This window comes from Erinaceus europaeus, chromosome 3 (genome assembly GCF_950295315.1).
Source record: "Erinaceus europaeus chromosome 3, mEriEur2.1, whole genome shotgun sequence".
In the NCBI taxonomy this organism is placed as follows: Eukaryota; Metazoa; Chordata; class Mammalia; order Eulipotyphla; family Erinaceidae; genus Erinaceus; species Erinaceus europaeus.
In genome coordinates, this window is record NC_080164.1 from 151,863,171 (window position 1) to 151,875,947 (window position 12,777).

The 12,777-nt window shown below is 41.8% G+C and overlaps 1 protein-coding gene across 3 annotated transcripts in view; it reads left to right on the top strand.

The window, feature by feature from the left end:
- Nucleotides 1–657: 657 nt before the first annotated feature.
- Nucleotides 658–12,777, top strand: part of ATP8A1 (ATPase phospholipid transporting 8A1) — a 274,370-nt gene continuing 262,250 nt past the window's right edge. For 2 of the 3 annotated variants that reach the window (XM_016193274.2, XM_007534775.3), the window contains exon 1: nt 658–982. In XM_016193274.2, coding sequence (XP_016048760.1) covers nt 934–982 — 49 coding nt within the window. In that variant the 5' untranslated portion in view covers nt 658–933. The remainder of the gene's footprint in view (nt 983–12,777) is intronic. The other variant, XM_007534776.3, reaches the window with a different exon arrangement.

Consider the following 12,777-nt stretch of genomic DNA (forward strand, 5'->3'; position numbering starts at 1 on the left):
ATTTCACTCCAATTTCAGAGCTTCATAAAAACTCACTAAGGGCAGGGGCGGGGGGTGGGGAGTGGTGCATTGGGTCAACTAGCCCACTGACCCAGATGCCCTGAAACACCACGGGTAGTAACACCAGCGCCCAGAGACCCCCGACCTGTTGCTCCTGAACCAAGCAAGAGAATACGTGTGGCTCAGGTCACAAGGCTGTTGATTGTTCAGGGAGGACAATTTTCCAAACAGGACAGCAAAACACGCTCCCTTTTCACAGCCCCCCGCAGAGACCTAACATTTAGAGTCCCAACCTCATTCTCTCCAACAGCCCACTTAGATCCATTCCTACTTTTCATGGGCGACTTCACTGTTATTCAAAAGCAGAGGGTGGTGACAGGGGGTGTCGGAGTAGGGATGCAGGAGGCGGAGAGCGCCTGTCTTTAGAATAAGACTCTTAAGCCTCTAACAAAAGGGTTGCAGAAGCACGAGAGGAGCCGAAGCCGCAGGGAGCAGCGAGATGCCCGGGAGAAAGAGACTGGGGCTGACACTCCTCTCCCCGCAGAGATGGTTCGGTCTGAAGTGGGGCGGGGAGAACGAGGCCCTCCCGGGTTTCTCCCCGCCTCTCTCCCGCCCACCTCGCGGCACCCCAGCCGCAGCCCAGGTCACCCCCTTCCCTGCCAGTGATCGCCGGCGCCCAGCTCCGCCCCTCGCAGAGCCGCCCCCTCCCGCTGCAGGAAGAGCTGGCCCAGCTCGGGGGAGGCCGCCGCCTTCGTCGGTTCTTCTTTCTCCTGCCTTGTGCTTGGGGGGCCGCGCCCGGTGGCTGCGCTGCCCTCGGTGGGCGGTGGGCCCACCGGCTGCTGAGCACTCGGCGCAGCGCAGCCTGGTCTCCTGCCCGCGCGGCGTTGTGACAGGTGCAGCGTCCCCGCGGCGCAGCCACCTGCGGCCGCCGCGATGCCCACCATGCGGAGGACCGTGTCGGAGATCCGCTCCCGGGCGGAGGGTGAGTGGAGTGGCCGCCGCAGCGCGGAACTGGGTGCTGTGCGCACGCGGGGGCGGACAGCCTGGGGCAGGGGTGTGTTGTGTGTGTCACGCGCAGACCCCCACATTACACATCTTCCCCCAGGCAATGTGTGTGTATGTGAGTGTCACACGCAGACCCCCCACCCCCCAATCCTACATCTTCCCCCTGGCAATCGAGTTGTTGGCTCTAATCCCGGAGGACCCTTCTTCCTGCACCTCCTCCAGTGCCCTCTCAGAGAGCTCCTCGACGTACTTTACACTGCGCCGTGACCGATCATTAGATCCTGTCACCACTCTCTTCCTACTCACCTTCCTTCCTCACGAGCGCACGTAGCTACCCGCCTCTGCTTCAACCTTTCCATTCTATTTAATAGCCCTCTCCTCCCTGTTCCTCTTCATTACCCCTTGTACGTACAACTCACTGCCAGCTGCCAGTCTCCCCCTCTCCCCCCTCCCCCGCCCACCTTTTTGCAGCCCCTCTACCTCCAGGCTAGGCTGCCTTTCCCAGTCTGCAGAATCCTTTGATCCACACAGAGCCCTTGTCTCTCAGTGCTTGAGGAGCTTTTAATTGGGGTTGAGAGCTCAGAGCTTCCATTGCCATCTCTGCAATTCTGCCTCCTTTAGCAAAAGAAGTCTTACCCAGCTCCATCTGAGGTTTTGAGTTTCTGCACCTGCCCTTACCTCTTTTTTTTTTTTGCTTGATACCCGCTCTCTGGCCAAGAGAGACCTTTTATTTTTATTTTTTTGTCTTTTTTAGCGAGGTGGAAGCTGTTGTCTGCTCCACCCGGGCCAGCTGTTGAATGGTTCCATTTGTCTGCACTGAGCAACAGATGCCTGAGGGTATTGCAAGGAAGTTTTTTTTTTTTTTTTGGAGGACCCAGATGTCTTCTCCATCTACCCTAGGAGCCCTCAGTATCCTATTTGGTATGTGGCAGTCACTTGGGAAATATATCTTTACTGGGCTCCAGGCAAAGCCAAATTGGACCTATCTCAATTTTTTATTATTTCACTATTTGAATCTTGCTAAGGGTGGAGTAGCATGTTTTTGAGGTTTCTGTGTTGCCATCATCTTTGAATCCCATCCTGCCCTCTGTCCCTCCTCTATAATGTGAGACAGGTAATGAAATGGTTTTAGGAAAAAATATAGAAGTCAGGCTAATCAGATTCCAGGGGTCTGAAACAGGAAATCATTATTATCATTTTCCTTAGAGCTACCATGTTAAAAAAACAAGGCTCTGGACTCACACCTATAATTTTCAGATTATATCTATAGGAACTGATAAATGAAAAGTGCTCTTGTGAGGTGGCCACACAAGTCTCAAAACTGACCTATGCCTTAGGTAGGAATTTACTACAAACTTATTGTCATTCATAATGAAAAATAAATAGGACATTACACATTTAGAAACAGGGTTGAATAGATTATCGTGTCATTATATATGCATATAGTAAAGAATATTTTCTTTGACATACCTGGGTGAAATGCATTTTCCTAATTACCATTTGGAGCACCTACACAGGTAGTAAAGATATGGTGGTAATAACTGGTTGTTTTGACAAACCTGTCATCCAAAGAGTTTTATATTGTGGGGACTATGGAAGAGAGAATAGACAAAAACAGTACACATTCTATGACATTTGAAAGGCCAGTATTAGATTTGAAGGTATGGTGTTTTTGACAGTATTTTTCCAGGAGGTCCTATAGAGTTTGCCCTATGAGAACTGCTGCAACTTGGTGAAGATTGCCCCATCTGGCCATTGAGGCAATTGAGACCCAAGGTTGTGTGGCTGGTGCAGTGATAAATGTGTATTTAAACTCTGGTGCAAAAAAAAAAAAAAGATAGTTTTTTTGCTTCATCTTTGAACTCCTCATGCATCCAGCACTGTGTCAGTGGTACTGTGACTCTTAGTGAATGACCCTTCCCTCCATTCCCATTTTGGTCCGTTTCAGTTCATTATGTGCTCAGCATTTTGCTTGGGGCTGTGATGAGGACATCAATAATTTTCGGTATCTCTCTCTCTGGCAGGGTGGTCTCCAGGGAAAAGGTAACAGGCTGGTTCTTTCTCGCTCACGACAGGGGTGACACGAAGTAAAAGATACCAAGGGACTCTTAGCGTGCCTAGAATCCATAGAATCCGTTTATTAGCAAAGTGGACATGAGTTAAATAGAAAAACAAACAAAGGGAATATTACTGAAATATGTCAGAAATTACAAGTTTCTTAACGGTCGGCATGCCCCTAAGGTAGGGGGCTGGTATGACAGGAATTGATGAGATACAAGACAGTTATTCTCCATGACACAAGCAACTTAATTATCAAAAGGTATTTGAGAGAAGCATAGGGGTTAAACCTGTAGGGTGAGACAGAGAGAAGATGGATATCAAAAAGCCATATAGTTTGGAATTTCTCTTGTCTGGGGTCTGAGGTGTGTGATAAGGTGTGTTCTTCTGTGATCAGAAGGTGACTTTGAATAAGTGAATCTGCAGCCATGTGGCCTGCAGTTAGTGGAGGGAAGTATTGGGGTTTCTGTGGGCCTAAGAGAGAAGGAAAGAACCAAGTCTGAGTTTCCCCCCTTATGCTCACCTCGGTTGAGAGAGACTTACCAAGAGGTTATCTTCTCAGACCTCCATCCAAGAACAGGGGTGGTTCTCCCTAAGCTCTATCAGGCTTACACATGGTCCCAACAAATAATGCTTCTGTGCGATGGTGATATGGCTTGCTGCCTGCTCTGCCTACATTCTTCTTTCGTAAGGGGAATAGTCTCCATTGACAGTCCCATCATCTTGCTTAGCATTTCAGCACCCTACCCACTTCTTAGACTTGACTGATTGGATCAGAGTAGGCTCCTGACCCAAGAACAGACAATCATTGGTGGCTAAGTTACATGTGCAACTTTGTGGCTTGGCTCGAATAGATTCCATCCTCTCTCATGGGAAGAGTTAAGATTGAGTGGAAATTGAAGCAGAAAGGGCCAGAGGTGAACAGACTGATGGAAGAAAGAATGGTGTGGCAGACAGCAGTAGTCTTGCAAATGTTTTTAATAGGAGGAAACAAACAGAAAACAGAGAATGAACTGGATGGAGAGCATCACACACACACACACACACACACACACACACACACACACACACACACACACACACACACACAGTGATCCTGATCAGACCTTGGAGTGTCACTCTCCCTGAGTTTTCTAGTTGCGTTTCTCAATTTTTGTTAGAATGGGTTCTTTTTCCCCCTTGAGTTGGCTTGCATAGTTTTCTGTTCCCTGCATCCACATTGGCTAAATGCATTGGTACTAGGCATGCAAGTTATTTATATCCAAATGGGGATGAAAGGACTGACATGAAATAAGGAATAAGTAATCCATAAGGGATTGTACTTAACTAAAGACTGCTCATGCTATGGATGGCATTGGTACGGTGGAAGCTTAAGACATGAGCAGGAGACCTGCCTAGTGAACTTCATGGAGGAATGATTTGAGTTGAATGCTCACATTTTAAGGTGCACTGGACACCACTGGGGATCTCTTTAAATATGTACCCTAAATCACTTGGTCTGACTTTCATTTCTCCCAACTCACAGATAATGTGAAGTGATGCTGGTCTGCAGGTCCAAGTAGCAAGGTTCTAAAGAATACTAACATCTACTTCAATAGTCGAAGGACATTGAAGGGTAGAGAGTAACTGACTGGACAAAGAGGAACATGAACATGGCTTATTTGAGAGTTCTAAAGGAAGCGGGCCAGGAGCAGGGGAAACTTGAAAGCCATAGCATGCAAATTTGGATAGGTAAATGGCTGCTAGATTACAAAGCATTTTGAATGCCAAGATGAGTCACTTATATGTACAATAAAATATTTGAAGAGGATTTTAAAGTTCATCTAATCTAATTTTTCATTCAGGCATCACACAGTATATAATATCTTCGACAGGGCCCATTAGAAGACAAACCATTATAGTAGTGTCCTAGAAAGTTAAGTCTGGGAGTCAGGTGGTAGTGCAGTGGGTTAAGCGCAGGTGGCTCAAAGTACAAGGACTGGCAGAAGGATCCCAGTTCAAGCCCCCGGCTCCTCAACTGCAGGGAAGTTGCTTCACACGTAGTGAAGCATGTCTGCAGGTGTCTATCTTTCTCTCCCCCTCTTTGTCTTCCCCTCCTCTCTCCATTTCTCTCTGTCCTATCCAACAACAAAGACATCAATAAAAATAAAAAAACAAGGACAACAAAAGGGAATAAATAAATATAAAAAAATTTTAAGAAAAGAAAGTTAAGTCTGAGGTAAACAAGCACTGTGTGATTTCATTCATGTGTAGTGCATAAAAAGTGAATACAATAAAACAAAAATAAATGTGTAAACTGTAAAACCAAAATAGTGGTTACCAAAAGGGAAGAAATAGAATTGGAGGTACTGGGGAGCTGGGCAGTGGCACAGCAGGTTAAGAGCACATTGCGGGAAGCGCAGGGGCTAGCATAAGGATCCAGGTTCAAGCTCCAGGCTCCCCACCTGCAGAGGGTCAATTCACAGATGGTGAAGCAGGTGTCTGTCTTTCTCTCCCCTCTCTGTCTTCCCATGCTTTCTCAGTTTCTCTCTGTCCTATCCAACAACGACAGCAGTAACAACAATGATAATAACAATGACAGTGATAACAAGGGCAACAAAATGGAAAAAAAAAATAAAAATAAAGAAAGAGAATTGGAGGTATCAAGTAAAAATAGTCAGTTGTGTAAGAAGGCTGAAATTTGACTTTCAGCAGTAAGTGTCCACTGATTTATAATGATGCACAACTGAAACATATTATCCTGCTAGTCTGCCTTAATTTTTTAAAAGTCTGAACGTAATATAAGAAGGCATAGCATTCTAGATAGACTCTTATTAAAATTTTAAAAAAGCCTAAAAAATGATAAAGGCCAGGAATAGTATTGGAATGGAACACTGAAAATGGGAAGGTTGCAGATATCTCTGAATATAGCATTGACTTGTCCAAGAAGTATTTAATGTACCCCTAGAAATATCCTTCCTTACTTAGAGAATGCCAGGCTAGTGTGGGGGTGCCTCTTCCTGGGTGTGTACTCTCTGGGTTGGAGAGAACCAGGCCAGAGCCAGCCTGGGCTGCTACTCACTGAGCAACATGAGGGAGATGACTCAGGAACCAAGTACATGGCGGCAACAAGGCAATGCAATGTATTTATTGATGCAATGTATTTATTGATCAGTGCAATGTATTTATTGATCAGAGAGCCAAGAGTAAGACCTGGAAGTGGCAAGTCAGAAAAGGAAATGGCTAGGAAAGGGGCGGAGAAAGGTAAAAGGAGCTGGGAAGGTAGAAACTTCCTTAGCAACTGTTGTGAGGGTTTTAACTGGTAGGGTTAATACTATCCTGCAGGCAGGGAGGGTCTTGAGGGTAGAAAGAAGATAGATCAAAGAAATGGAATGGGTGGGGATCTTTCAGGCAAAACAATGATTATGTAGATAGACCATAGTATCAGGAATGCTGGGTGCTTTGTGAGCCTTGCTGAGCTCCACCACATCCTCACAATTTCCCGACAAGAGAATAAATTTCTGCCCAGACAGCAAAAAAAAAAAAAGTTTTCCCTTCCTGCAGGGGAGTCACTTCATAGGTGGTGAAGCAGGTCTGCGGCTGTCTATCTTTCTCTCCCCTTCTCTGTCTTCTACTTCTCTCTCCATTTCTCTGTCCTATCTAACAATGACGATATCAATAACAAGAATAATAACTACAACAACAATAAAAAACAACAAGGACAACAAAAGCGAAAATAAATATATTTTTAAAAGTCTTGCTTGGAAATGATCATGTTCAACTGAACTTAAGAAAGAAAGCAAACACAATAAATAAGGAAATATGAAACTTGTATATACTATAAGAAAAAAAAGACTCTTAAGGTTGGTAAATAGGTCCTGATTTTAAGGTGGTTGGTATGGTAGTTACCATTCATTGAACAGTTGACATGGACCTGGTAGAATTCTAGGGGAAGGCTTTTAAGGCAGAAGAATAAGAGTTGGGGAGACAGCATAATGGTTATGCAAAAGACTTTCATGACTGAGGTTCTGGAGTTCTAGGTTCAATCCCCAGCTCTGCCATAAAACAGATGTGTAGTGCTCTAGTTGGTTGGTCTCTCTCTGTCTGTATGTGTCTCTGTATTTACTTCATTAAAGTAAATAAATGAAAACATAGAAAAAAAAAAGGCAGAGGAATGGCCAAAGCAAAGACCTCTTTGCAGGAGAGAGTAAAAAATGTTAAGGGAAAAATAAAGGAGAATGGTAGGAAAGGAAGTCGCAAGTGTCACATCGTATGACATACTTATAAATACAAGCCAAGAAACAAACATATGACAATAAATGGAAACTCCCAGTTGGTAATTTCAAATGTCAACATTTACAAAATCCAAGCATCTCTCATTAAAACAGCAGTTTCCTGGATTGACTCATGAAGATTCTATTCAGTAGTGTTGTTTGTTTAACTTTTTTCCCTTTATCCTCCAGGTTTATCACTAGGGCTCAGTGCCAGCACTATGAATCCACTGCTCTTGGCTGCCATTTTTCTTTTCTTTTTTTTTTTAATTGGTTAGGACAGAGAAAAATTGAGAAAGGAGGGGGGGATAGGAGGAATAAAGATAAGAAACCTGCAGAACTGCTTCACCACTAGTGAAGGGACCCCTCCCTGCAGGGGGTAGCCTAGGGCTCCAACCAGAATACTTGGGTGGATCCTAGTGCATCCTACTATGTGCACTTAACCTGGTGCGCCATCGCTCAGCCCCTTTCAGTAGATCTTCATTAAAATTGGAGATCTACATTCTTAGTAAATGCTCCAGGATATTTTCATATAACTAAAGTATATTTTGAGAAACACTGCTTTGACATTGTGAGCCTGATTGGCGGAAAATCTATTGAAAAATAAGGAAATTGAAGAAAGGAAATAAAATAATAGAAGCTATTCAAAATTTGATGTAATTGTGACATGGACACTCTTTTGATGATATTTAAAAATTTGGAAAGCAGCTATTGGATAAATTAAATAGAACTCTTAAATTCCAAGGTAATAGTTGAGGCACTATTAATAGATGAATTTACCAGAAAGTAAGGCTAGAGAAAACAGAAGATTTTTAGGTCTCTTCACTTCTACCGTAGATAATTCAGATGAGTCTCTAAATATAGCTGGAAATAGGAACTGAAATAATAGTGGTTTAACCAACTGGAGTTTTTCTCACTGTTGTAAAACTACTTGTTTTGCTTGTAGTAAAAGAAACAATTTACCAGAAGAAAGATAGAGCTGAATTATAGATGGATTACTGGCCTTGCACTGTGAGAAAGGAGTGTGAACATAATAATATTTCGTGGTAGTTTTGAAAACCACCAGGTGTCATTTTAGTTAGTACAATTTGTAGATTATTAAATGTGGCAGATCTAAATTATTTTAAGTTTTATAACCTATATTATGTCATTGTTTCATTTTATCATTTTAGAAAACAAGTTAAATATGTGACTACCTTAGAACCCTAGGGAAGTTTGCCTAAGTCAGAGTGTATTTTATTATTTATTTTTTAATTGAAATAAGAAGGTAGTTGGTTTACAATACTGTATGCTTTAAGGGTCTGATTTTCACATCTCATGACTATTCCACTTTTGCCACCAAAGAGTCAATGTAACCACCACCAATGTTTACTGGTTCTCCGCATGTTGCTAACCTCAATTCTGCTTTCAAAATCTAAGTATTTCTTTGCTTTTTTTCCATTAAATCCCACATATGTAGAATCATCTGCTGTATGGGCATCTTCCGAGTTATTTTGCTTGACCTGTTCCCCACCAGTTTTCTCTACATTGTACATTTACTAGAAGTGTTTTGAAGACAGTAGTTTCTGTCCTCAGTCCTCCCTGGAGCTCAGTTCTTTCAGTGATCTTACATCTCAAATGGTGAACTCCTTAAGGAGTTTAAGTTGGGGATTTTGCCCAATATGTTTAGTAAAATATTGCTTCTATTAGGACATTGCCTGGCACATAGTAGGAGTTCAGATGTTGGCTAAATAAATAAAGGGCTCTTAAGACCTAATGATGACTTGTAATCAGATCTGTTTGATACCCTCCTCATGGAACCTGAACACCAGAAAGAGCCAGAAGTGTTCACTGCTCTATCTTCTTTTTTAATGTTCACTTACAGCTTTGTCTGCCACATACTTACCTTCTATGTTGCCTCTGTTGAATAGATAACTCTAAATTTTGTTCTTTTTAAATATTTGTTTATTATGTTGATAGGACAGAGATTGAGAGGGGAAGGAGAAGTAGGAAGAGAGAAAGGAAGATACCTGCAGACCTGCTTTACTGCTTGAGAACCTGGAAGAACCACCTACAGGCAGGGGTCAAGGGGCTTGAACCTGGGTCTATGCTTATGATAATATGTACACTCAACCTAGTGTACCACCACGTGGCCCCTGAACGTTTTTTTAATGGGTGTGTTTCTTTATTCTTTTAATCACCGAAGTAGTGCCTGTGGGTTAGACAAACTCACACTGCAAAAAGGTGTCAGGAAGATAGCAGAACTCACCCCACACTATGCCTTCCAAATATAGCCACAGCTAGCATTTGATAAATTTCCTTTCCAACTGTTTTCCAGGAAAGGAGACATATAGTTATATGCTAAAGAAAATAACATTATACACCATGCTATCTTAATCATTTTTCTCACTTGGTAATTTGTGAACACCCTTCCTATCAAATATAAGTTTATGTAAATCTCATAAAGGATTAAAAATATGTATAGTTTGTACCTTCATCAAGATAATACTGAACATAAAATATTGTGTTCTTTCAAAGTGTAGAACATAAAAGTTTGATAAGTATCTACTGGAAAGTGTTTGCCATAGTCAATTTAGTTTATAGTCAACACTTTCTAATGTCTCAGATTTCACACATACAGTATAATATCATTAACAGTAACTATGAGCTATGCATGATGGCAACACTACATTCCTGAAACTTATCTTGCGAGTGGAAATTAGTACCTTCGGACCACTTCACACTGGGAAGGATTTTTTTTTTTGTCTTGCCATTGTTTACATCCTCAATACCTAGAGATAGAGCAATATCTCACATAATGGCTCAATAATTTGTTGAGCACATAAACTATTATTTTGTTTGTTTGTTTAATGAAAGAAACGGTAAAAGAGACCACAGCATGGAAGTTCCTTCAGTTCAGTGGGGACCAACCTCAAACCAGAGTCATGCACATGACAAAGCAGCACACTATCCAAGATTGTTATTATTTTAATTATATATATACATATTTAATATTTATTTATTTATTTATTGGATAGAGACAGAGATCTAGAGGGGAGAGAGTGAGACAGAGAGACACCTGCAGCATTGCTTCACCACTTGTGAAACTTTCCCTTGCAGGTGGGGACCAGGATCTTGACCTTGAATGTGCTTTGTAACTAACATGTGCGCTCAACTAGGCGGGCCACTGTCCAGCCCAGTACACAGGAGTATTAATGTTATTAGCATTGACTACTTAGCATCTTAATTTCAGGTGTTTTTTTTTTAAATTTCTTTATTGGGGAATTAATTTCAGGTTTTTTATTTTTAAAAGACTTATTTGTTTGTTTGTAACAGAGACACTAGAGTACTGCTAGACTCCAGTTTATGGTGGTACAGTTTCAAACCTTGTCCCGTCCCGCGGGACCTTCAACATGGGTTAACCTAGGAGAGGGAGTGAGGACAAGGAAAGAAGGGAGAGAGAAGGGGACAAGACACGCGAGAGAAATGAGACAAGTCAAGATTCTGATCAAGTCTGTTTATTAGCACCAAAGGTGCTGCTTTTAAGGCCAGGGCAAGGGGGGAGTTAGCAGTCGGGGGACTGTTGATCGAAGTGGTGTGTTGCCATGGTGATCAGCATTATCTGGAAGGTCCTGGGTGATTCATGGGGAAGTGGAGTTGGGAGACAGAAACTTATCTTTTGAGCAAGGCCAGCTGTGAACAAAGACTCTAAGGGGTAGAAAAGCAGGAAATTATCTTTTAAGCAAGAGACTCTGAACAGAGACTCTGTGGCCATGCCAATAGCAACCTTGAGGGCACATGTGGCTCCCCACAAAACCTGGGCCCTCTGGCATGCAACTCCTGTGCTTTAATATTTTGAGATAGCTCCTTGACTTTTTTTTTTAAGTTTTCTTATATTTACTATTATTTATTTGTTTATTTGCCTTCAGGGTTATCACTAGGGCTTGCTACCTGCACTGTGAATCTATTGCTCCTGGCAACTATTTTTTCCTTTTTTTTTTTTTTCCTTTTGTTGGGTTGGACCGAGAGAAATTAAGAGAGGAGGGGATGATAATGAGGGGGAGAGAGAGCTAGACACCTTCAGACCTCCTTCACCGCTTGTGAAGTGACCCTTTGCAGGGGTGGAGCTGGGGACTCGAACCCGGGTCCTTGTGCTTTATACTATGTGCATTTAGCCTGCTGTGCTACCGCCTGCCCCCCCTATTTTTTCATTTTATAGAACAAAGCAATTGAGAGAAGACAGGAAGAGAGAAAGAGAGATAAATACCTGTAGCCTTGCTTTACCGCTAGTGAATCTTCCCCACTGCAGGTGGAAACCAGAGCTTTGAACCTAGAACCTTGTGCATGATAACGTATTCTCAACCAGGTGCAACTACCACCCAGCCTTTAAAAAAAAAACAACAAAAAACAACAACTAACTGCCCTTAAAAAAGTGGCATCTTATATTATTGTACACTTTTTTCATTATTTGTTTGTAAAAAGTCCCTGGAAAAGAGATTTCTTAACTGGGAAATAGTTCACAAGTAAATTGCATACCTTCAGTTGCCTGTGAGCCTGGGTTCAAGTGTGAACAGCACATTGAAGCACAAAAGATATTACTGGGGGAGAGCATCATGGATGGTGGAATAGGGCTGTTGTCTCACTCTTGTCTTTGTCTATCCACTCTCTCTCCCCAAATATATATATATACAATTACATGTGTAATCACTGAAGGATTGATTTTATTTTGATATGTAAGAAAGAGACTAAATTGTTTCTCCAGTTACTATTCTTATGACATAGTCATATATTTAATTATCTGCTCTTCCCAAGCTGGCTTGAAGTGCTATTTTTATATACTAAAATTTGCATATATGACTGAGTTAGTCTCTTCTTCCCCCACACCTCACCTTCCCTTCTTCTCTATTTTGGTCTGTCTCTTGTGGCCCCTAGTGTCACATTCTTTTACTGTGATTAATAAAACAAAACCATCTTTCCTGTCCTGAACTAATTGCACGTCTCTAACTTTTTACGCTTTCAATGTTTATTTTTTTCGCTTGAACCAGTCAGTGCAACACTGAGTCAAGTTTGTCAACATGTTGGGGTGTCTGTTGGATTGTGTTATATTACACATTTATATTGAAGGAGTGGCCATGTTTCACATATTGAGTCATTTAAACTTAGTTTTTCATTCCATCTATTGATTATTCTTTTATGATCTGGAGAGTTACCTTAAAATAAATTCTGCCCATTTTGTTTGTAGTTGATTTATATTTTATGATGATATTCTGATTTGCATTCTTTCTAGAATTTTATGTTTGATTTGTTAGTACATGTAGTAAAAATGGTTGATATTTAAACTATCAGTCTCAATTACTTTAAGTAGTTTTTAGTTCATTTTAATGTATATACATTTTTAAAAATTGTGCATTATAAAGCAAAGCATTTACAAATGTTTTTAGTTTGGGGCCTGGAAGTGGCACACTGGTTGAGTGTTCAAGTGACA